The sequence below is a fragment of the Rhipicephalus sanguineus genome, unplaced genomic scaffold, assembly GCF_013339695.2.
Source record: "Rhipicephalus sanguineus isolate Rsan-2018 unplaced genomic scaffold, BIME_Rsan_1.4 Seq821, whole genome shotgun sequence".
Taxonomy (NCBI): Eukaryota; Metazoa; Arthropoda; class Arachnida; order Ixodida; family Ixodidae; genus Rhipicephalus; species Rhipicephalus sanguineus.
Window position 1 is genome coordinate 84,629 of NW_023616063.1, and position 24,453 is coordinate 109,081.

Here is a 24,453-nt window from a genome sequence, read left to right on the forward strand (position 1 = left end):
GAACTGCACATACTCTCTACAACAGCAACGTGCTTGTCTTCATCGTGCCGCCTTGCCGTGTATCGCTCGCCACAGTTTCACTGCTCAACAACTTTAAAATTAAGTATGTATTCATAACCAATTAAAGTGTCTAAACAAAAACAACAGACATATATGTGTTTCTAAGTGGATTTATATTATTTAACTTTCGGTGACACGAACAGGAAAATAAAGATCCGCAGCGCCACGCAATTTTTGCGAGACACACCTGAACGACCCAACGGCCGTTCAAAACTGCCGTGTAGCAGCGCGACAACTCCATCGAGTCGACGGCCATCGACTGCATGGCCAAGGTTGCCACGATTCTCCGTCACGGCCGCAAAACAATAACAGCAGGTCACACTTTCTCGTGGGGCTGCGGAGAATGTGAGTAGTTCGCTTACCCAAGACGCTCGCAACGGCCCGTATCCAGCGCTATCGCCTTTCTACGTCATACGACAGCTATGGAAATCAGTAAAACTGAACGTTTTGTTATTCGGTCCTTTACCTCTGTGGCAATTTGCAAAGCAACAGTAGTGTCGATTGCGACGTTTCTTCGTAGCGCGCGGAGCTGTTGCGTTTGCTTTTGTTTTCGCCATCGTTCTGGCGAGTGATCCAACAAGCACTTCATGGCGTTTCGGTGACTCGTCCCACTAGCGGAGAGAAATGCATAGGTCTCTGAGTATTAAATGCGCAAGACATGCGCGATATTTAATTAAATATTTGTTTCGCACCCGCTAGTTGCACCTGGTTCCGCAGCAAACTTTGCAATGGAGTCGAACATTGTACTACTCAATTTATTCCTTCTCTCTGCGACAGGTGGCGCTACGCATCTTGTGGAACTCCAGAGTCTAGCAAGGTGCTTGCATTGCTTGCTGCTTATTTGCACCAATACTTAGCTATTTGGTTTTAGCTTCGCTGGACAAACGACTTTTCATGCGCCTAAAGAGTACCAACGTTTTTAAAGATTTTAGACTTGTAGACGACCATTTGATCTACAAGTCGTCTTGCGGAATTGCCTACAGCGTCTTGCAGAATGCCGACGTTGGAAACGTACAAGCCGTTTTCCAGGAAGTTCTGCGTCCTCTGGTAATAACGCATGGAATAGTATAGCACACAAATCATTTCTAGACAGGTCGGCGTCGAAGCGCAGGCGCGGCGATGACGTAATCACCCGTGCCACGACGTCACAGCCACGCCCATTCATTAGACTCACGGCATCACCGCGCGCAGCCCACCTCCGTCTTTCGCCTGAGGTGGGCTGCGCGCGTCCGGCCCTGTACTTTGACCTACATGGCGTGGTCACCGGCGCTCGCGCGCTTATCTCTAGAAAGGCTACAGCAAATGGCCCATAAACTGAACTATAGCAGGGACAGTTGGGCGAGTTGGTGCAGATTCATATTTGAAGAAAGCGCCAAAAACCACGACAGAGAGAAACGAAAGGGACCGGACGACGCGCGACTAGTTGCTAGAACTCGTACCGTGTCGCTTAGCTGCCCCCTTCGTTCCTCTGTGTTGTGCTTTCTTCACATATAAATGGCCCATAGCTTCGTAAGTGTTTTGCTTTCGTCGCAAAGTTTGCATTGAAGCCATAGACCGCACGGAGGTCACTTCGCTCGCTGCAGCGGCCGTGTATGCTAATGAATTTGAGCTGCTGGCCTTTCTTCGTATCACATCCCAATTTGTTGCTATCGCATCCACTGCTTAGCCCTTGCGGCGAAACTGACTTTTCTTTTTTTTTCCTCACTTGCAAATCTCCGTGGCCTTCTTTTGTTTCGAACCACCGCACCCAATTTCTCACTTTCATAAGACTGATGGCTGTATATTTACACTTTCTATATAACATGGGCTTGGCCGGCGATATTTTTACCTCTTATCCCATTCTATATCCACGCATTCTAAGTATATATGTGAGTGAAGAGGACTCACGTACGAAATGTAGTTTTATTAACGTTTCGGCTGGTGGGCCAGCCTTCGTCAGCTTGCCCACCAGCCGAAACGTTAATGATACTACATTTCTTATACGCGAGTCCTTCTCTTCAGTCATCTGTCGTACCAGACCCATCGATTTTCATACCCAAGGTGTGTGTGGTGTGTTATTATATATATATATATATATATATATATATATATATATATATATATATATATATATATATATTATAATATATATTTATATATATATATATATATATAGTAACTTTAGTTCTTCTGTGCCACTCCCTCCACCCCCTTTCAAGTGACCGACTGACATTTGACTAACTTTTAGCTTCTTTAGTTTGATCCCTGCAATGAACGAATATGGAAATAATAAAAGCAGGAAATGTCTGGAAGAAAACCCCGACACAGTATGAGGTATACACGTGTATTGATGCTTCGTGGTAGCAAATAATAGCCTCACCATCTCTGGTGTCGCTGTCGCTGCAGAGGTCCTGGAAGGAGGCAGTCACCGGCCGCAGGTAGTTCATGTAGATGCGACGTATCTCGTCTGGACAGAATGACGTCTCGCGCTCTAGACACTTCTGGGCCTCCTCCATCTCCCTGCAAGTACATGGTGCTCGCGTGTATATATGGGCTCAGTTGTTTCGTCCCTTGTTTACCAACTGTTCGCGAAGCGTGAGGAAAGCATCGTACCCACAACAACGAATCCGCATACACACAAACTGTAGAGAGATCAATGTGATGAAGATGAAATATATCAGTAGCCAAAATCTTTTTCGGGGTGGCGGGCTGCAACTTTAACTCCTCTACGGGATCGATATAATGCGCACGCACACACACACACAAACACACACACACACACACACACACACACACACACACACACACACACACACACACACACACACACACACACACACACACACACACACACACACACATATATATATATGTATATCCCTCCGGAAAAATAGGGGCCAGCGAAGCTGTATATGGCTAGGCGAAACGAAAAACCATTCGCCACATGTTTCGAAATGGTCTCCATTGGCTGCGCCGTTAGTTACGTCGTTCTCTACGTCGCACCAAAGCGCACGAGCCATTGGATTTGAGTTTGAGTTTGAGCTTATTCAACCACGTGACAAGTACACGAAAATACACTGTATACGTGGTTTGGTGCGAAGGGAAAAAAACTGCATTTCACAGCTTGACTGGCCCCTTCACCCAGAAAAAATCTAAACTACAAATTTACAAAAATTACAAAAATTACAGGCAGCGGAAAGCGACAATACAAAAAGAAACACGCATGTGGCCCATGACCGCAAATAATAGAATGACAACTCTGAAATACATACAAAAATATTCATAACAAAGCAATGTATGAAAGAATAAAACTGAATAACCATTACAGAAATCACCCAACATTCATTTGGGTTGGATAAACTTTTATTTGGTCCTTCAAAACACAGATCACTGTGTCGCGGGCCACTCCCACGTGGGGACCGAGAGGCCGAGCCCCTCAGCCGCCTCGCGGGCTTGGTGGACAGCCCAGAGTTGTTCTGCCAAGGACGGGCTGGGATTTGCCGCCTCCCATCTGTCAGAGGTGATGTTAGGTAAATGAGCGAATTTGGTACACTGCCAGAGCATATGGTCTAGGGTAGCTATTTCCCCACAACATGGGCAGAGATTACCTGGCTATAGTTCAGGGTAAATATTGTTTAACATTTTCAAGGTGGGGTACGTCTTGGTTTGCAATAGCCTTAATGTAAGTGCTTGGGGCCTAGTGAGATTTTTGTGAGGTAGAGGAAAAATCCTCCGGGATAGATAAAAATGCTTAGTGAGCTCGTTATATGTTGTGGGAATTTCCCAGTTATCCCCTTCACCATTAGAACGCATGCCCGTGGAGGCGCGGTTGGAGAGGTCTCGCGCCGCCTCGTGTGCTGCTTCATTGAGATTGGGAGGGGAGTCCTTGATTTGACCAATGTAAGCCGGGAACCAACTCAACAGGTGATGCGCGATTTTCTTGCCTTGTAGTATTCGGAGCGTTTCTCCCGAGACCGTACCATTTGCGAAGGCCCGTAGTGCTGCGCTTGAATCACTGTAGATGACTTCGATATCCTCCATCGTCAGTGCTAATGCAATGGCAACTTGTTCCGCAACGATTTGATCCTTCGTCCTGACCGTCACTGAGTTGACGACTCGGCCAGCCCCCATCGACCACCACGGCCGCAAAAGCTTTCCGATTGGCGTGGGAAGCCGCGTCGACAAAGGCGACCCTTCTTTGCTCGTTTGAGACCTGACAAAGTATGGTACTGGCCCTCGCTAGTCTTCTTCCAATGTTGTGCTCCGGATGCATGTTTCGTGGTATAGGAGATACCGTGATGTTTTCCCTGATCTTTTCGGGAATATCATTGTACTTCAGTTTAATCGACATTGGATTCTGGTCCAGCTCTTGCAGGATGTTCCTTCCCGACCTTGTTGTAGATAGCCTCGCTAAATGCGCTCTCTCTTGGGCCTCTGCTATTTCTTCGAGAGTGTTGTGAATGCCAAGCTCTAGTAGACGTTCAGTGCTGGTGTGTATGGGTATGCCCAGGACCCTCTTGGTAACCTTTCTGAGGAGTGCATTAAGTTTCTCGGACTCTGCTCTCGACCAGTTGTGCATTGCTGCCTCATACGTGAAATGACTAAGGACGAACGCATGCATCAACCTGATGAGGTTGTCTTCCATGAGCCCATGTCTTTTTGTTGGCCACTCTGCGTATAAGGCGCACAACGCTGTCGGTTTTCCAGGCCAGCTTGGCAATAGTCTTTCTGTTAGCACAGTTAGACTCGATCGTCATGCCTAGGACTTTGATGGCATCGACCCTCGGGATGGCATCCCCGTTGTACGTAGGTGGATGTCTATCTCGTTCAATGGTTTCCATCCCCTGGGATTTGGGCTCCGACGTGCAGTCCGATACAGTAGTAGTTCTGACTTGCTCGTGGAGCACCTGAGCACGGAAGGACGAAGGTATCCCTCTGTGATGTCAATCGCCTCTTGCATGGCGCTCTCAATCTGCCCCTCGCTTCCTCCTGTGCACCAGATGGTAATGTCATCCGCGTAGATGCTGTGCTTCAACCCCTCGATTCTCGATAATCTCTTCGACAGCTCAATCATGGCAAGGTTGAACAGCATTGGGGAAATCACTGCACCTTGTGGCGTGCCCCTTGCTCCTAGTTCAATTTCTGCGGTCTCGATATGTGCAACCTTCATCACTGCTTTTCGATCTGTTAGAAAGGACCGCACGTAGTCATGGAAGACTTTCCCAAGACTGAGCTTGGAAATCGCTTCGAGTATGAACGAGTGGTAGACGTTATCGAACGCTCTTTCTAGATCCAGGCCCAGAATGGCTCTCACGTCTCTGGTTTTGTTGTCGATGATCTGGTGTTTGATAAGATTTATTGCGTTTTGTGTGGATAGCCCTGCCCCGAATCCAACCATATTGTGTCGATAGATGTCATTATCTTCCAAGTACTTGTTTAGCCTATGCAGTATGGCATGTTCCGCAACCTTGCCGATACATGACGTCAATGATATTGGCCTCAGGTTTTCTAAGCTAGGGGGCTTCCCTTGCTTTGGAATAAGAACCGTGTTGGCCAGCTTCCACTGCTCCGGCACCTTGCCTTTTCTCCATGCTTCACTGACCATAACCTTTAGGGTCTCAATTGAATCGTCATCGAGGTTACGAAGTGCCTTGTTTGATATACCGTCCGGGCCGAGGGCGGATCTACCGTTAAGATCATGCAAGGCACTTCGTACCTCCTCGACGCTAAAGTCGCCTTCCAGACCTGGATTGGGCTTACCCTGGTACTCTCCACTTGGTGGTGCCAATCCTGTTTTGGTTGGGAGGTACTTATGCACCAACCGCTGTACGACTTGCTTTTCCGTAGAGACCCCTATCTCTTCATGTAAGATTCTAGCGATAACATGCCTTTGATTCGTTTTGGTGTTGTTTTCATTGAGGAGGTGTTTTAATATATTCCATGTCTTGCCATTGCGCATCTGACCGTCAACTCAGTTACAGATTTCGTCCCATTGCTGCTTAGATAGTGTGCGACAATGTTCCTCTACTGATCTGTTTATCTCAGCAATCTTCTTCCTCAACCTTCGGTTCAGTCGCTGACCCTTCCATCGGTTCAACAGCGCTTGCTTCGCCTCAAGAAGATGAGCGAGACGGCTATCCATTCTCTCAACCCGAAGATCCGTGATAATGGTCGAGGAGACAGATTGGATGTCCTCTTTAATCTGCTTGACCCACTTCTCTAAGCTTGGCCTGTGGCCGTCTTGTTCCCTTTCCGTCCTTAACTTTCTGAACTTATCCCAGTCTGTGTAGTGGAATTATCTCTGCTTCTTACGCTCCGCGGGGAAGGTGGTGGCAAGAATGCAGTGGTCACTCCCGAGGTCTACAGCGAGGTTCACCCACTGTGGCTTCGTGATGCTCTTTACAAAAGTAAGGTCGGGGGTGGAGTCCCTGCAGGAGGATCAGGCTCTGATCCGAAACGTCGACGTAGTGCCACCTCTCATACTTATATATATATATATATATATATATATGCGAGGATGAAGTTCAATGGATCCGGTGGGAAATGCAGTCGAGAAAGGAAGACAAAACGTACGAAACAAGCTTTACTAACGTTTCGGCAGGAGGGCCTGCCTCTGACGAAGGCAGGCCCTCCTGCCGAAACGTTAGTAAAGCTGTTTCGTACGTTTTGTCTTCCTTTCTCGACTATATATATATATATTATATATATATAATATATAATATATTAATATATATATATTGCCACGTGCGTTTCTTATTATCACTTTTGCTGTATTCGGTTTTCGCCCACAAAGACTGTCATCGACGGAAAACACTGCCCACAAGACCAGCAGCAGCAGGCTTCCTTCAGCCGATCGAGCCTCCTCCGCGACCATCCCAGCAGATTGGGATGGACCTCCTGGGGCCGTTCCTAACGTCGACTTGCGGAAATAAATGGATCGTCGTGGCTACCGACTACTTCACCCGCTACGCCGAAACAAAAGCCCTGCCCAAAGGCAGTGCCGCTGAGGTAGCCAAGTTCTTCATTGAGAGCATCGTCCTTCGACACGGCGCCCAAGAGGTTCGCATCACCGACAAGAGGTACGGCGTTTACGGCTGACCTAACTCAGGCGATCTTGGAATACAGCCACACAAGCCACCGCCGGACCACCGCGTACCATCCACAGACCAACAGCCTCACCGAGCGTCTAAATAAGACCATCGCCGACATGCTGGCCATGTACGTCGACGTCGAACACAAGACATGGGACGCCATCCTTCCGTACGTGACCTTCGCGTACATCAAGGCCGTACAAGAAACGACGCAGATGACTCCGTATACAAGTTGGTCTACGGACGGAGTCCGGCAACGACGCTCGACGCCATGTTACCAAACGTGACCGACGAGGAAAACATCGACGTGACCGCCTACCTACAGCGCAGCGAAGCACGACAGCTCGCCCGCCTACGGATCAAGAACCAGCAGACGACGGACAGCCGCCCCTACAACCTTCGACGACGCCACATGGAATACCAACCCGGTGACCGTGTGTGGGTATGGACGCCAATACGCCGACGGGGACTTAGTGAGAAGCTTTTTCGACGATACTTCGGACCGTACAGGGTACTTCGACGCCTCGGCGCACTCGACTACGAGGTTGTCCCTGACGGCATGCATTACGAACTCTCAGCGGCGCCGTGCGCGACCTGAAGTCGTCCATTGTCGTGCGCCTCAAGCCATATTACGCGCGTTAGTGAATCTGAGGGCTGTACTTTTACATTATTGTGCTTTCTTGCTTGTGCTTGTTTTTATTGTACTAATTTTGCTTGTTCTTGTTTATTGTACTTTCTTGGCTTATTGTTGCTATTGTTGCATGCATTGGCCCCCCCCCCCCCCCCCCAACCCCCGTGTTCTGTTTTAAGCATCGGGACGATGCTTTTTCAGAGGGGGAGCATTGCCACGTGCGTTTCTTATTATAACTTTTGCCGTATTCGGTTTTCGCCCACAAAGACTGTAAGCAACTCTCAGCGCAAACCGCGCCTCATTGTTCGAGAAGCTTCGCGATCATTGTAGATCGTTTTGTTAAAGACGCGAGCACTCGAGCTTATTCTCGAGCTCGCGCGACAACCAGCGATAACGCTGGAATATTCGACGGCACGTGTATAAATGCCGACGCGCTTCACCGCTTGTCAGTTGATCGACGGTCGACGCTCTGTTCGCCGCTATCAGTGCATACCGTGTGTATTGCTGTAAATTAACTTTCCATTTCCCGGCCACAAGTTCGGCCAAATAAACAGTTTCATCTTGAAAACGCCGACTGCTGTCTTCGTCGACGTCACGACCACATGTCAATATATAGTAAAACCTCGGTGATACGATCATGGCTCGTACGAATATCGGGGTGATAGGAATTTTTCTGTGGTCCTGGTCAAAGCCCATTAACCTGCAGTGTAATGGAGTACGGTTGCTGCGAACTGATTTTAACGTCGCGACGTTTGATACGAACGTACAGTACCGCGCAGGTACGAAAAGGAGCTGCCCGCGCTGTCGCGGAAGACGCGGCAAACGCGCGGGCACGGGAACCGGTATGCGCGCTGCGCCGGCGCGTCGTAGCCGCCGAGGTGGAATCTTGGAGACCTAAATGCGCCTTCGTGTGCCTTCGCGTTTAGATTACAGATGGCGTTTGAGGTCATGTTTTCTTTTTTTTTTAGTCGCTGGAAATTTTTTCAGTGACTCTAGTTTTTTTTTTCTTCAACGCGTCGACGCGTGCTGCTGTGCTAGAGGTAGCGTCGATGTACTATGCTTACACGCGCCTGCCACGTCGATGCAAGCCATGTCACAGCCACGGCCGCTACATAAAAAAACAGGTGCGGCCTGCTGCGTGGCGCCGAAACAGTGTCTGGGGCCTAGTTCTCCTTGCGCCCGCTCTGGCGCCACCGCTCCGGTACAGGCGTTCACGGAGAAGCGCTTCGACAGTCGCGTTTGTACGCGCGACACTTCAATCAGGCCGTAGATAACGCATTTTACAGCTGAACATTTACTGGTTGAATATTGAAGTCGTTATTCGAAGTGCCGATTACCCCACATATATGTGAACAGTTTGCCCTAGGAGTACCAATGTTTTGTAGAGTGGGCCTGAATACTCTCCATGAATGGTGCCCGTTTGACTCACCTAAAACGAAAAGTGTCACTCAGTCACTCATCCCGTTAAAGGGGAGGCAGTTGCCGGGCAGATTCCAATCGGCCCACCGAAACGCACGACGAAAGCACACACAATTTAAATGTAGGTCCTTTTAGTGCGCCAACGAACGCCGGTTGTGGTCCAAAGACTGAGTTAGAGCCAAGAGACAACACAAACAAAATGTACTCTCAATTAGGGCAGAAGCATCACACAAACTTGCACACTCGGCAGGGTATCAATTACAACTCACAACATCACTTAGATGGTGTTTAAAACAACGGGAACAAACTTACCGCGCTACAAATGCAATCTCATCAATTCGAAACTATCCAAGAACACTTAAAGGCTTTGAATATTCACCAAACGTGTGCAGCCCACAATTCTTCGAACGATTCTCGAATATTTCACTTCTAGGAAACCCTCAGACGAATTCCAGCTCTGATCACCGTCGTTCGGCGACACTTTTCAAAACAGTGCTCCCACGGCGTCATCACGTTCGGTTCATCAAGATCGGCTGACCGCACTACAGGACTCACTCCAACAACATAAACTCTTCGCCGACTTCACCATACTGTCCTAAGGAAGTACACGGATTTGCCTAGTCTTCGTACTTGCGGGCTTCGAACGCTCATGTGGCTTTGTTTATTGCTGTGTTTTGGTTTTCTTTCGGATAAAAGAATGGATCATTGGGAACTTCGTGACTAGATTTGAATTGGACGTTTGCTGAACTTCGTCTTGCGACAAAGCGGATGCAGGCAACGCCAAGCCAAACGGAGTCGAAAGTACAAAGTTTAGACAAATCCGTGTACTACCCATCATCATGGAGGAAAGAAAAAGGGAGGAAGGGAGCATTACGTCACGCAGCCAGCCTTGGCAAGCCAACTCGTTTTGAAGCCAGCAGCGTCGGCCCAAAACGTGATCATTTGCGTCATGATCACGCAACAAATGAGGTTCGCCGAGACTTCGGGTATAGCGCCCGGTAGCTTTTAATCGAAGCGCGCTCGTTCGGCGCAGACCTGCCGGATCACAGAGGAGGTTTAAAAACAGAACTCAGTCTCCACCGATAGTGCTAAAACCAACCGCGCGCTCTGACGTTTGATCACGTGTTGGGCCGACACGGTGGGCTTCGGTCGCGTGACGCAATGCTCCCTCCTTTCTTTTTCCTTCCTCCATGCCCATCATTCCCATGCTGGCTGAAGCGCCATGCGTTGCAGATAGAGTCACTGATATACAGTAACTCTACAGCTCCCATAGACACTAGCGCCAGAGTTCCCTCTAGTAAGTATTGTAGGAAACTCTATGGTTCTTTTAGCTAACAGATTTTTTTTTAAAAACTCATATGACAATAACTCGTATGCCATAACTTTTCATGAACTAGAATTAACTTTGTGATATAAACCACTGCCTTCAAGTCAATAACTAAAAAGTTAATTAGCGAGTTTTTGTTAAGTAGTAATCGCGCCAATGTTATTTCAACTGCGACAAAGTATTTCTGCTTCGACACAGAGTTTATGTGCGAAAACGATTGTGTGTGTGTGTGTGTGTGGTGTGTGTGTGTGTGTGTGTGTGTGTGTGTGTGCGTGTGTGTGTGTGTGCGTGTGTGTGTGTGTGTGTGTGCGTGTGTGTGTGTGTGTGTGTGTGTGGTGTGTGTGTGTGGTGTGTGTGTGTGTGCGTGCGCGCGCGCGCGCGCGCGTGTCAGATTTTTTATAAAATCCTATGACAGTAATAAGGCTCCTGTCGTGAACTTTACCACATGGATGGATGGAATTTACCGCATTTTATGCTTAAAATATTCCAAAAGTGTTCGAATGATTTTTTAGTGGTGACCATAGAACATTTCGAATTTGGCGAAAAAGGGCTACACACACACACCTGCACTTTTGCTCAAGTCCGGCGACGTCCTCCGCCACTTGAAGGTCCTTCATGGGGTCAGTGGACATCTTGCGTAGGTCCTCCACGCATGCCGTCACGCGCGCCGGTTCGCAGACTGCGTGCACAATAAGGAAAAAAAAAAACAGCTTCGAAAGTGGTCGCGACCCGTCCGATTTTGCGCCCGATCCGACACGTGGGGCGAACGAGCAGCGCAGGCGCCCACATCAGGCGCCTCGGCACGCTCTTCATGAAGCACAAAACAAACAGCTTTGCACCGCCATGCTTCGTTCTGTAAGAAAACAGTCGATAAAATTATATGCCTTCACGAGCAACAAGCACATCGCAACAATCCCGCCGAAACTCGGTGCTAGGCCGGTAGGCCTAGCAAGGTGGACACCGGCCGTCGCATACGCGGCTACGCCGTTTCGAGATCTAACGTGAGCTCGTCGTAGTATAGCGCTTGTTTTTGTCAACACTTCGTACTCTTACGTCACAACCGCAAAGTTTGGAGCGAAGCGAGCCGGTTTGCCGGGACGGCCGGTTTCGCGCTGTTTACTTGAAAAATGGTCTTGCATCGCCGCTCGCGATCTCGCTACAGTGATTTGGAAACGGGCGCTGTCTTGGAGAAATGGCACGCTTCAAACATCGCTTTATTCATGCAGGAATTATTTCGCGTCGCAAGCAAATTGTAGCCAATCTTTCCCATGCCACCGCGAGCGGCGATGCCGGCAAATGCCTCGAGCCTTGGCTACGGGGATCGGAGCGGCAACTCGCCGGCAAGGAACGGACCGCCAGTGAGGCAAGGAACGGAGCCTGGAAAGCACCGCAACCCACCGATTTGGTCAGTCGCCGACACGTGGTCGCTCTTCTCCATGGATGGTGTTAATACTTCATTAAATTCTGTAAAGTGCTTTGTGTCATGTGCTTATATTCCCCTATGTATCAAGCTGTCTACACCGTGCATTGGCGGACGCGCTGACAAAGGTATACCTCTCGCTAGAGCTGTGCACGGGCCGTATTTCCGAGCCCGAGCCCGGCCCGGGCCCGCTGACTTTGTCGAAGGCCCACCCGAGCCCGACGGCAAAGGGCTGCGAGCCCGCCCGGCCCGGCCCGACGTACAAAAACACTATCCCGGGCCAGGGGCGTAGGCAGAAATTTTTTTCGGGGGGGGGGGGGGGGCACCTCCTTGATCTGTAGTGGGGACGAGCAGGCAGATGTGGTCGAGTGTCATTTTCTGCTCTGTATGCTATGGCAAAAAAAAATTTCGGGGGGGGCACGGGCCCGGTGTGCCCTAACGTGGCTACGCCCCTGTCCCGGGCCCGGCCCGGCCCGGCTTTTTGAAGGTTCGCTGCGAAAACAAAACATCGTTTTCCGGTAATTTGGCATTTTATTGAGCATATCAAATATGATCAAACGACACACGATGAACAGTCTCTATAACACAGATTACAAATTACAAGTAGACGGCCTCATGCCAGCAACAATGGAGTTCGCTCGCCAAAGTCGTCACGTGTATGGGGTATGCCCATGCAAGCGTCAGCTTGCACGAAGGCGATCTACGTCGGGTCGCTCGTCGCTGTCGCGTGCATTTTCACTCATATGGGATTTAGCCTTAAATCTAACGCGAACAGTCGCGTGGCGCCGTCACTAGCTCAGGTGGTGTTACTTCACTGCTTGTCGGAGTGCAATAGAGGCAGTGCTTTACCTGCTCCCCTTTTGTGTAAAGTAGCGAATGGAAAGGAAAAGCGGTAAAGGGCGGTCGCGGAAAAGGCGCTGTATGCGTGCTGGAAAGCGATTCCCGCTCATTCTCTATATTTCGGGCTTGAGTCGGGCTTTGTGCAGGGCCCGAGCCCGGCCCGATGAAACTCCAAGAGGCCCGAGCCCGGCCCGGGCCCGAGGTGAAAATACGTCGGTCCGCCCGAGCCCGGCCCGCGGGCCGGGTCGGGCTTTCGGGCTACCCGGAGCCCGTGCACACCTCTACCTCTCGCACACCCCGCGTATTTTACGCCGTCTAAGTGGTTCGATTTTGTGTATTATGTAAGTTTCGGCATATATGGATCTTGTGTACAAGAAAAAAATACAAAGGAAACGCCCAATTATGTGGCGCGCACCACTTAGGCGTTTTCTTTGTATTTTGCACCGAATAAAGCGCGACATATATTCCCTCCCACAAGCGACGTACGCCCGACTTTTGGAGGATACTGGACACCCCAACCCCCCTCCCCTCCCTCTCCAAAAAAAAAAAAAAGAAGCTGCCTAAAAATTCTGCCTGTGTAGCTTCCAACGCGCTCGTCGGGAAGTCAGTGAAAATTAGTTCTCGGAACCCTGTGACCAGGCGTGCGCAGGGTTCCCCATCAGGGGGGGGGGGGCGAAGGTTCCTCGCAGCGCCCCCCACAATGTATGGGGCAGATTTTGCGCCCTCCCTCTCAGGTGATTAGGGGGGGGGGGGCGCCCCCCACCCTGCCCCCCCTGTGCACACGCCTATACCTGTGACAACACTCATACTTCACGGATTCGAAAAGTTTTTACGACAATTAAGCGATTCGTATATACGAATTGGAGTTTATATGAACATGGTTACATAGAAAAGTGTTGCAGGGCCCGCGTTTCGCCTCTTCCTAAATGCTGCCACCACGGCCGGGATATTCGAAACAGCAACAATTTGAGCTTAGCAACGCTACGCCAGAGTCGCTGCGAGCGGCGCCAAAAGTCGAGACGCCAGTTAAGTACGTTGTCCAACAACGTACTGCTTCAAATCACTATTTGAATTAAGCGCGAAGTCTGGGGGCCGCTTTTAACGAGTGACCTTGCGTTGCAGTCGGCGTCAGCGCATGTTTTCGCAACGCGCCGCAGTAAATATCTTGGCGCACTGACCTCACCGGCGAAGGTTTGTTTGTTTTCGTCGTTGTGAAATAAAATATTTAAAAAAAACCGAGATGCCGGCAAGATCACCCATACTTTTTTTTTCTTTCCATATTATTTGAAGTCGCACGCTTTCATTCGTTTTAGTGTTTAGAACAAATTTTAATGCGCGAATCGCTGTCGGTAACTTACATTATCCGCGTCCGGTTCGCGGTACTTGGCGCATGCTGTTGGTGACCTGCTTGGGGTCGATCCGATATGTTTTTCCCTGCTCCAGATCAGTATTTCGATCAGCCCAATACAGCAGCCGCCGCGCAGTTCCCTCTTCGACATTAACGTGGTGTTTCATCGCGCACTTGACGTTGCATTAACTGTGACAAACCACTTACGGACATGTTGAGCTCCAGCTTCGTCTACTACAAAAAAAAAAAAAAAACGGCATGCAACAACAAACTACGTAAGATTAGAAATAAAATACGCTTTTTTGTCTCGCACAAGCTTTTATGGCTACGCTCGGCGGTGAAGCTGCCAGGGTGAAATGAACGGCGCGAAAGCGAGGCTCGCTCACCTGTGATGTGTTCCGCTGATAAAGTGTAGCCAACCGAAAGCGCTAGGACAATGCAATGAACAACAATAATGTTAACCACTCGCAAGTGAAGTACGACAGCCATGATGAACGAATGCGCGGTCGTCCCGTATCGATTATCCAGCATCACGTCTCGTCTGCTACGCTTCATATGCCGACCCAGCGCCACGGGGCGTGTCCGGCAGCCAAGATATGCAACCTTAACATTTACAGTTCATCTGAAATTACGTGTCGTTATATTCACTTTATAAGGCTTACGCAAAGCACTGTTTTAAAAGCTGTTGCGTATTTTACATTCAGGTACAATCACACTCGCGACACTGCCATGCGGAGCCGGATTGAGTCGGATCGTACCCGGGTTAAGCATTGAGCAAGCAAAAGCGGTGCTTTTACACATCCAACTTTTGTAATGACTCTCGGACACAATGTGAGCGCCTCATGCAAGTGTGCCTGCCTCATTGGTTGATGTGCCGTTTAAGTTGCGTTCCCACCGTAAGTATCAACGACGTAGGTGTGATCGATACATTATTGTGTACTCGCGGGTTCGTCCGTTGCACGTTGAAAACGAAACCAGCGTTTCTCTTTTGAGCCTCGGTGTTGTACTGTTTGTCCCGTAGGACAGCCCACTGCAAAGCCGATCGGTAATTCTCTCATCGAGAAGCATTCTCTGGTTCTTTTCTTTCTTTTTTTTTGCGTGCCGCTAGCAGCACCTTGTAATCGAGTGCGACCGCCAGATATACCGAGAAGCGTTTGAACTTTGTACCTAAGAGCGTTGTACTGTTTCTTCGCGGTTGATCAGCCTTGCTGGCCGATCGTATGACTCATGCTTCGTTGTTTTGTACCGAAGACGTCGTCGTCCCACTTGCAGATGCTCTAATAAAGTCCATCATGATCGGCCACGTGAACCAGTTCGTCGTTGGTCTGAAAAGCCGCAGCGAAGATGTGCGCTTCAAGACCGCGAATGAGCTGCACCACTACGTCACCACAGAACTGCGGGAGATGGGCTCGGAGGACGTGTCGGCGTTCATGGAAGAGTTCCACCATCACATATTCGAGATGGTCTCGAGTTCTGACGTGAACGAGAAGAAAGGAGGCATCTTAGCAATAGGTAGCGTTGGACTTCCCTAGTTTTACCAAACTTGATCCTGTACAGCAAATCACGTGATGTTATGCTTACTCTAATTTATATTTAACCGGTAAAAATTGTGTTTCACTCTTTTTTCGTTGTTGTCCCCTGAACACATATGTATTATGTATGGAATAAAGCTCCTTCTGCTATTATAATTATTAGCTACCGGCATTCATTTTAAACATGGACGACTTCAGTGCAGAAGGTCACTTAACTTAATAACAATGACAAAACAATTTCAATGATGGCCCCCGTGTTACCTTCTCTTACATTAATGCTGGCCAATCTAGCACATTGCAGTATCATAGAGTATTCGGTGTATTGATGTCATTGCTCTGGTTATTGCTTTATTCAGTGAATCTCCTGGAAGTGGATTCTGGCAACACTGGATCAAGAATCAGCCGTTTTGCAAACTACCTCCGCAATCTACTGCCATCTAATGACACAACGGTTACAGAGCTTGCTGCGTATGCCATTGGCCGTCTGACAACTGTTGGCAGCAGCTTTACGGCTGAATACGACGACTTTGTCATTAAGCGTGCCATTGAGTGGCTTTGTGAAGAGCGCCACGAGGGCAAGCGTCACGCTGCTGTGCTGATTCTTCAGGAACTGGCCATTTCGACACCTACATTCTTCTTTCAAAACATACAGCCAATCTTCGACTGCATCTTCAATGGTGTACGAGACCCCAAACCTATGATCCGAGAAGGTGCTGTGCTGGCTCTGAGGGCTGCACTCATGGTGACAGCACAGCGTGAGACAAAGGACACCCAGAATCCTCCCTGGTACTCCAAGTGTTACGAAGAAGCCGAGAGTGGCTTTGAAGAGGCACTGGGAGGTGCGAGGGAAAAAGGTGTGAACAGAGAGGACCGCGTCCATGGCTCTCTGCTGGTCATCAGTGAACTTCTCAAGTGCAGCAACATTGAGGGAGAGAGGGTGCGCCAGGAACTGGAGGAGGTCACTTCCCAGCAGGCTAGGCACGAGGCACACCGGAGCTCAGGCAGTTCGTTGACGCGCTCCTTGCGGGCGCTGCAGCAGATGCAAGAGCACCGTGGGGCGAGAGCGGCTCTGCTGCGCTATCATCGAGCACAGGGCTTTCAGCCAGCATCCATCATGCACCCGCACCAGCTGCACGGAGGCCACCGGCACCACACTCATCGCCTGGTGCCCACGCACGAGAGCAACACCTGCAAGCGCCTGCTGGATGAGAAGTTTGACCAGGTGCGCTTGTGTTCTATTAGTGTTGGCCGAATTTAAAAGGACACTAAAATGATCTTTCTCGTATAAGTAAATTACCCTCTCATGACACCGAAGTCACCACTCTTGCTGTGCGAAGACGCTTAATGAACGAGCAAACGCACAAAATGGAAGTCCAGCTGGCGAAGCCACCGTGAAGTTGCCGAGCCAATCACGTCAGGTTTTGACCGTGTCTACTAGCGTCTAGTTAGCTCATAATCGGCAAAAATGAAGTACACTGTCCTCTGAGGAAGCCAGACTCTAAACATGCCAAGTTTGAGGAAATCTCGTTGAGCCAACATGGCAAAAATATGAAAAAACACTGAAATCCTTGACCTCACACTGAAATTCATGTGCAGGAATATCAGTGTAAAATTTTAAAATGAACCTATTGGCAACAGTAGAGGGTTGAAAGTGTGCTTATTTGTTTAAGCTGATTCATTGTTTCACTTTAATGTCACTTTAACAGCTGATTATGGGCTGGAATTTCCGTGCCAATCCAGGTAATTCTGAGTCTGCTGCTCAGACTTGTACATTTTACTGATTATAGTTACTTCTAAAATTTAATTGATCACAGTAACCAATCACAGTAACCCAAGAAAGTATTTGAGGAATTATAGAATAATAACATATTTCTCCTACGTTACTTCCATAGGTGTGTGCACATGGGGGGGTCAGCTGTTGCCCCTGATACCTTGTTCTTGCACTGTGTTTGATCGTGAGGACCTCAGTGGGAGGAGGTCGGGAAGGCAGGGGGAGGGGGAAGCAGCAGGAGTGAAGCGTTTGTTCACCTGTCGTCCGCGAAGTACCAAAAAAAAAAAAAAGACTGAGCGTTTACCAGAACATACCAGTGTCCACATGCATGCGATGCCACTGCATGAATGTGAATGAGTAGCGAGTTAAAACGTGGGGTGTGAGTGCACACGTGTGTGCCTGAACCTGAGCGCTCGCTGACATGAAAGGAGGTGTGCGAGTGTCGATTGCCACTTCTATGCTTCTTTGTATGAAGTGCGCTTGTTAAAGCGTATGTTTGATGGGCAAGGTGTACTGTCTTAAGTCGATTATGGCAGATGTTTTGTTGGAGAACAAAACCGAAATGTGGAGTGTTAATGATTTACAAATCGAATGGGGTAATGCAAAAGCAGGACCATGGGGTAAAAATTTTGTACCAGCGGCATCTATTACTGTCACACCTAAAGTACCGTATTTTCGGTCATGTAACCTGTGTCCATAATTCATAATTGACAAATCTTGGAAGTGGAACTGGGGTACAGGTAACACCTGAATTCAGCCCCAAAATGCACCTTCACCACACTGTGTGCTGCGCTGTGATAACTTTGTTGTCACCAGCCATCAATGCAATGTTTCTGGCTTATTGTCAAAAGAAAAAAAAATAAAATGAAAATCACAGTTTTGAGTAAAGCAATGAATGCAGTAGCAACGAATGGTAATGTTATGCGAAGGAAGGCAAGCAGCTAACTCCTTTAGCTTACAACCTTGTGTAACTGAAACGCTGGCATAAGGAAAAGTGGCCGCTGCAGCGAGTGAAGCGAACCTCTGTGCTGTCTATGGCTTCAATGCAAGCTTAGCGATGAGAACACAACACGTGCAAGTTTGAGCCATCTGCTGATCCCTGTAAAGGTACAGCAGGCATGACCACGAACGACCGCGTTCGGCTGGCTAAAGCACACAGTTGGTGGAGCCACGTAGCTCCTCCTCCATGCACCTTTCGTGCCAAGGAGATGGCTGGCACGTTTCCTCTCCACTTGAGCCACTGTCGATCATTGGCAGCCCTTGCACACGTTCGCTCGCACAGAGAACATATGATGCGTGGGGCAATGCTATCGAGTTGGACTGTAAGTCGAATCCCGCTATAACGAATACCGCTATAACGAAATTTCCGCCACAACGAATAATTTTCGATTCCCCGTCAGCCGTCCATAGAAAACAATGCGAAAAACGTCTCGCCACAACGAATACTTTTTCTAGGTATTTCCTAGAAAAAGTATTCGCGAAGTTTTCGCGAGTGCCACCACATAAGGAACTCGCCCAACTCGCCCATCAACGGATCCTTCTAAGGAAAAGGAGCTTGCCTAGGATTGCCGCGAAATTCCGCTAGAAACTGGACCATTTCTCGTTGCCAGAGCCGTGCGGCCGCATCGCAAGACCCGTGTCTTCATCGGAGACATGCTTCCAGCCACCACACGCACATCCCGGTAAATTTTTCGCCATTGAGATGCTCGGCGACAGATCGTCCATCCGCCATGATGCTGCCGGCGCGTGCGGGCCGCGGAAGAATCGTTCTTCAAGAACTCCCGGCATGTTTTTGAAGTAGCACTCAAAACAAAACTACTGCTTGTCGTCACAAGCCCTGGGATAGTGAATGACATCCACGGCGTTTTGAAGGCACACGCGCGGCCAGCGCGCACCTAGTCCAAGCGTAACTACATTCTGCCGCAACCGTTGCGAGCACAAATGCGGTCGTGTCGACGCGATCATGGGCGACCACGAAAGTACGCGCGCATCCAACGTACGCGCACCGACTCAAAGCAACGCTGCGGTCAAAACCGCGGTAGTTGCGATCACGGATAGCAACGACACAGTTCTGAAGGCACGCGCACGGCCAGTGCGCACAGATTGAACACGGAATTACAGTTTGCCGCAACCGCTGCGCAGAAAACCGCGGTCGCTATCGTCGCGATCATCGATAGCGAATACGCTCAAGTACGCAGCTAACACAACGGAAGAAAGATTAAAGGCAATCAAGTCGTAAAACGGCACGAAGCGTTTCGGCTTTCCGTTCGCTCGCTTATGACTGTAGTAGTGCGGAGCTTCGGCACCTCGTGGTCAGTTAGCCTCTAGCGAACCTTGGCACGCTCCTTCGTGGCGCTACTTGCTCGGCACGCTTCGAGGGTAGTCTGCATATCGTACTTGCGTATGTATGACCCACGTGTATAACTCGCGTATTGACGCAAAGCCGCTTTCCGTGCATTGCCGGGAAGCCAACTTGCGCACCGAAATTCGCTTATAACCCGCACCCCGAGTTTAGCTCTAAATTTTCTGTTTATTTCGTGCGTGTTATACGCGAGAAAATACATTCACACGGTGTGCGGCCAAGTACGTCCGAGTTAGTGAGAATTCAATGCAAAAGACAATGCATGCGCTTGCCGGGACCAAAGGACGAGTCATAATCATCAGATCCCACGAAACATGAAACCTCTGTAAAACGTTTTATAGAGGTTTATAGAGGTTTTAAATGTTTTAAAGACGTTTCATAGAGGTTTTGTGTTTCACCGCGACAACGAACTTTTTCGCGCGTCTCGTCAATTTAGTTGTAGCGGGATTTACCTGTATGGGACCTCAGGACCACGCCGATGGCGACAGCAAAAATTTGCGTGGGGACCATATAATTGCTGTCACAATAGTAAAATAGTTTTACTCGTCACTCGAACCCATACCATTTGCCTGCTGTTCCAATGCCGCCGTGCCGTGTGAGAGGATGAAATAACGGGCACGTCCTGGTACAAGTGAGCATCTGGCTTCTGAAAGCCTATATTTATAAGCAAGTAATCAGCTCAGTAGATGTGGCTTGCCATTTAGCAATGTTTTTCTTTTTTTTACTGCATTCCCCTGCAATAGCAGGGGGTTAGCAGGGGTAGCCGTGGTTCCATAGTAGACTTAGCCGGTTCAATTGGTAATCCAACATCTAGTGGGAGCATTAAGACAAGAAACAAGTGCAGTGGCTCTTACTGTCCAAATATGCTCAGGTGCGAGGCTGCTTTGTGGCGCCACTGGAGCTCCCACCTTATTCAAGTGCTCAAATCTGCATCGCCCGTCGTACAGTAAATGACTGCATGTCATGATTACATGAAAAGTACTAATTGAATTACAGTGAGCATTACTGAGTAGGAAGAGTAACTGGTTAATTACAAGCTGCAAGAAAAGGTAACTGATTGCAATGAACTAATCACATGTAGTTTCTTTGTACGAGTGTCCTCCTGCTGCAGCACCTTACATAGTCCAGTCACACTTAACACTGTCTGCCTGAGGCTGTAGAGCTGATAGCTACAAATATTGTTTTGCGTGAGAAGTGCAGCACCATTTTAACTGTGACATACAAGGGAAGGACAAGTGTGTTTGTACCCCAACAGCTCGAGGTCATGCGACCTGAGCAGAAACGTCACGTATGACATCATGCCTGTGATCCACTGGAGAGCACCTGAACCCAGCTTGCTTTTTAGGCTGGTCAAATTCATGTTTTAAATGCGAAATATTTCTTAGCAAACTTCTGCGACTTTGAACGTTCTGTCTGTCTGTGTCTGTCTGTCCGTCCGTCCGTCCGTCTCTGTCTGTCTGTCTGTCTGTCTGTCTGTCTACGACTTTGTGCTCTCCTAGCCGTTTCATTAATTGGATGTATACCAAAATTGGTGTAGCATAACATGACTGTATGGCGAACATAAATAACAGGTCATAACATGAAAATAATGACATGCTTGTCATGTACAGCATGATTTACATGCGACACGACACTCATGGTGGGCTCGCGGCCATTTCGCTTGCTTGACATTCACCAAAACTGGCATTGCGTGACACGACGGTATGATGAACATAAATGACAGATGGTACATGAAAATCATGACTTGCATGTCACGTAGGGCATGATTTACATGCCACATTCCTGGTGCGCTCGTGGCCGTTTTCCTAGCTTGATATACACCAAAATTGGTATTGCGTGACTTGACTGTTCAACGAACATAAGTGACAGGTGGTAACATGAAAATCATGATATGCATGTCACGTAGGGCATGATTTACATACCACGCTCATAATGCGTGGCCGTTTCACTTGCTTGATATGCACCAATATTGGTATTGCGTGATGTGACTGTACGACGAACATAAATAATAGGTCCTAACATGCGAATCAGTAATAATAATGTGTGGGGTGTAACGTCCCAAAACCACAATTATGATTATGAGGGACACCGTAGTGGAGGGCTCCGGAAATTTATACCAACTGGGGTTCTTTAATGTGCACCTAAACCTAAGTACATGGGCCTCAAACATATTCGCCTCCATCGAAAATGCAGCCGCCGTAGCCGGGATTCGATCCCGCGACCTTCGGGTCAGCAGTCGAGCGCCATAACCACTACATCACCGTGGTGGGGCTAACATGCGAATCATGAATTCATTTCATGTATGGTATGATTTAAATTACACTGTCTTGTTGCTCTTCCCGCATTTTTGTTAAGTAGAAAAAATTGGTATGGCATGACATGAGTGCGTGACGAGCATAAATGACAGGTCATGCATTGTATATACCAGAATATATGTTTCATTAGCATGGTATATACCAGATTGTACATGCATGAATGCATGCATGACAAACATGTGATATATAGTACACTAGATGTCCTGACGTGAATGAATTCATTTGCTTCAAAGACAAACAAGGCTATATATGCAGCTCTTTGCTGGCTGCTTCGTATTAAAGTCTTCTTCCTCTTGTTCTTCGACTGCCTTGATAATGATACGTGCAGAGCACTTTAGGGGCCCGGGCTGCCGTATGCTGTCCTAGCTTGGCGTTACGCAGACAGAACCATGTGTGCTGGCATGCGCTAGCACGTTCGGGCCTGTGTAAGTGGCTGGTTAAGACGCTGTGGCCTCTCCCCCTTGCACTCTCTCAGCAATCATGTGATGGCGTCGGGGAATGAGCGATGAACCCGCGTGGCGTGCTCCAACAAGAGTTCAGGACGAGTAACAGCAACAGTAACTACAGTGAATTCATGGTGTGCTCCACTTGCAAGGACGCGTTAAAATCGGGCAAGGTGCCCGTGATGAACGGAACTTTAAGTCGACCCATGCGCTGCTTCGCATCCCCACATGGTTCCCTTTAGTGGGAGATGGTGTAATTTTTTCTCTTATCCTGTTTGAAATTACTTTTGTAAATATCTCGTATAACACTGAAAGTAAGATTATGGGCCCATAATTCTTCAAGTCTTGTGTGTTAATATAATGTTGGCATTTTTCCAGCTCACTGGCACATTTGAAGATTTGAGACATTGAGTGGAGTGTAGATTGTCGCTAGTTTCTTCAATGTATAATACCACCCCTCTTTGATCAAATCAACTGTTGTGTCATTCTCTCTGGCTGCTTTTCTGTGGGGCATATCTCCTATGGCTTTTCTAACCTTAATATTTGTGATATTCTTGAGCAGTCGTTCTTTTCATTCACCTTTAATGTTGCATTCTTTATGTGTTGTCAACATGGACTGCTCTTGCTTGGGCATGTGAAGACAAAATCCCATACCAGCTTTGCACCAGCATTTCTAAATGCTGAAGCAGATGTGTTCATTTTTTAAAAATCAGCTTGACTGGCCACAAAATGTACTGCTGTTCTCCAGTATCTGCATTTTTTGTTGGTCAGATAGGAATTTTCAATTTCTCAACCGCTACATGTGGTTTCCTTTCTATTTGTGTTCACCAAACTTCATACTGTTGTTTACATTTTCTTACAAGTTGTGCCGCAGAATTCGATGAAATACGCCTGCGTCTGTGACTGTTACTCATCTGATTTCAGATATGTGAAAGGGTTTTAAGGCAACGTGCCTTGCGAAATCCATACATCCAGCATGCCCTGCACATGGTGCTGCCCAGACTTGCTGCCTTCCAGACACAAAGATTTGTAAAGAGGTATGGGTGAACACTGCTATTGCTTGCTTCCTTATTCATATTTGATTCTTAATTGAACATTTCAATGTTTACACACTCTTAGTAATAACAAGTGCATCACATTTTGGTCATTTGTCGTTGTCACTTGAAGATAAGGCACTATACCAAAAAACATGTGGTAATTAAATTAGATTTGCCTTTTCAGGCGACTTATGCAAAATGTAAAATTAAGGTCAAGCTGTACAAGTGCTCCCTGCATTGGGCAGAACATCTTGAACGTGCCATCTTCTATGACCCCAAGTATGGAATGCATTATGTTCCACATTTATCTGCCTGTACTTGAATAAATTCTCACAACTTTCAGTGAAGCTCAGCGCAGTAGGGACTTTTAGCTTGTACGTATACTTTTTAACGTTACTGTGTTACCGGAATACTGGTTTGCGGTTACCGTTTTACCAGAATGCATGTTTTAGAAACGTTTTAGCTCACCATACATAAACGTTTACGTTTGCGGAAACCACTACATGGTGATGATAACTGCATTTAAACTACATTTAATTTGGATAATAATGAATTACCGCTGCGGCAAAATAATAAGAGGTTTTTAGCGTGTTAGTAACCCGGTATAAGCAGAGGAGTGTAGCAATACCGGGTTACCGAACAATGGTGTCGACATCTTATGGCGCTTTGTGCAACCACAGTCATGGACACGTTTGTTTTCGCTTAGTGTTATTGAAGAAAAAAAATGATTATCGCAAGTAGCCACGAACGAAGGTGGATTTGCGAGATAGGGCCGTAAACGTAAAGCCTATCCGGCGAGTAGTTTATGTTCCGTAAAGGTACACGCATGCACAGATTCCATCCAGTATCCGGTAACACGGCAACATAAAGAAGTATAT

General features: G+C 48.1%; 2 protein-coding genes across 2 annotated transcripts in view; one reads left to right on the forward strand and one right to left on the reverse strand.

The window, feature by feature from the left end:
• LOC119378399 (uncharacterized) overlaps positions 1–14,707 on the reverse strand; it is a 31,522-nt gene extending 16,815 nt beyond the window's left edge. Inside the window, exons 1-3 of the mRNA XM_037647558.2 lie at positions 14,502–14,707; positions 11,072–11,186; positions 2,420–2,559 (exon numbers count right to left, since the gene is read on the reverse strand). Of these exons, the coding sequence (XP_037503486.1) occupies positions 2,420–2,559; positions 11,072–11,186; positions 14,502–14,670 (424 nt within the window). The 5' untranslated portion in view covers positions 14,671–14,707. The remainder of the gene's footprint in view (positions 1–2,419; positions 2,560–11,071; positions 11,187–14,501) is intronic.
• Positions 14,708–14,842: 135 nt separating this feature from the next.
• Positions 14,843–24,453, forward strand: part of LOC119378398 (serine/threonine-protein kinase mTOR) — a gene marked incomplete at its 3' end in the record, with an annotated part of 39,974 nt that continues 30,363 nt past the window's right edge. The window contains 4 exon segments of the mRNA XM_037647556.2: positions 14,843–15,011; positions 15,388–15,627; positions 16,004–16,869; positions 23,463–23,575. Coding sequence (XP_037503484.1) covers positions 15,408–15,627; positions 16,004–16,869; positions 23,463–23,575 — 1,199 coding nt within the window.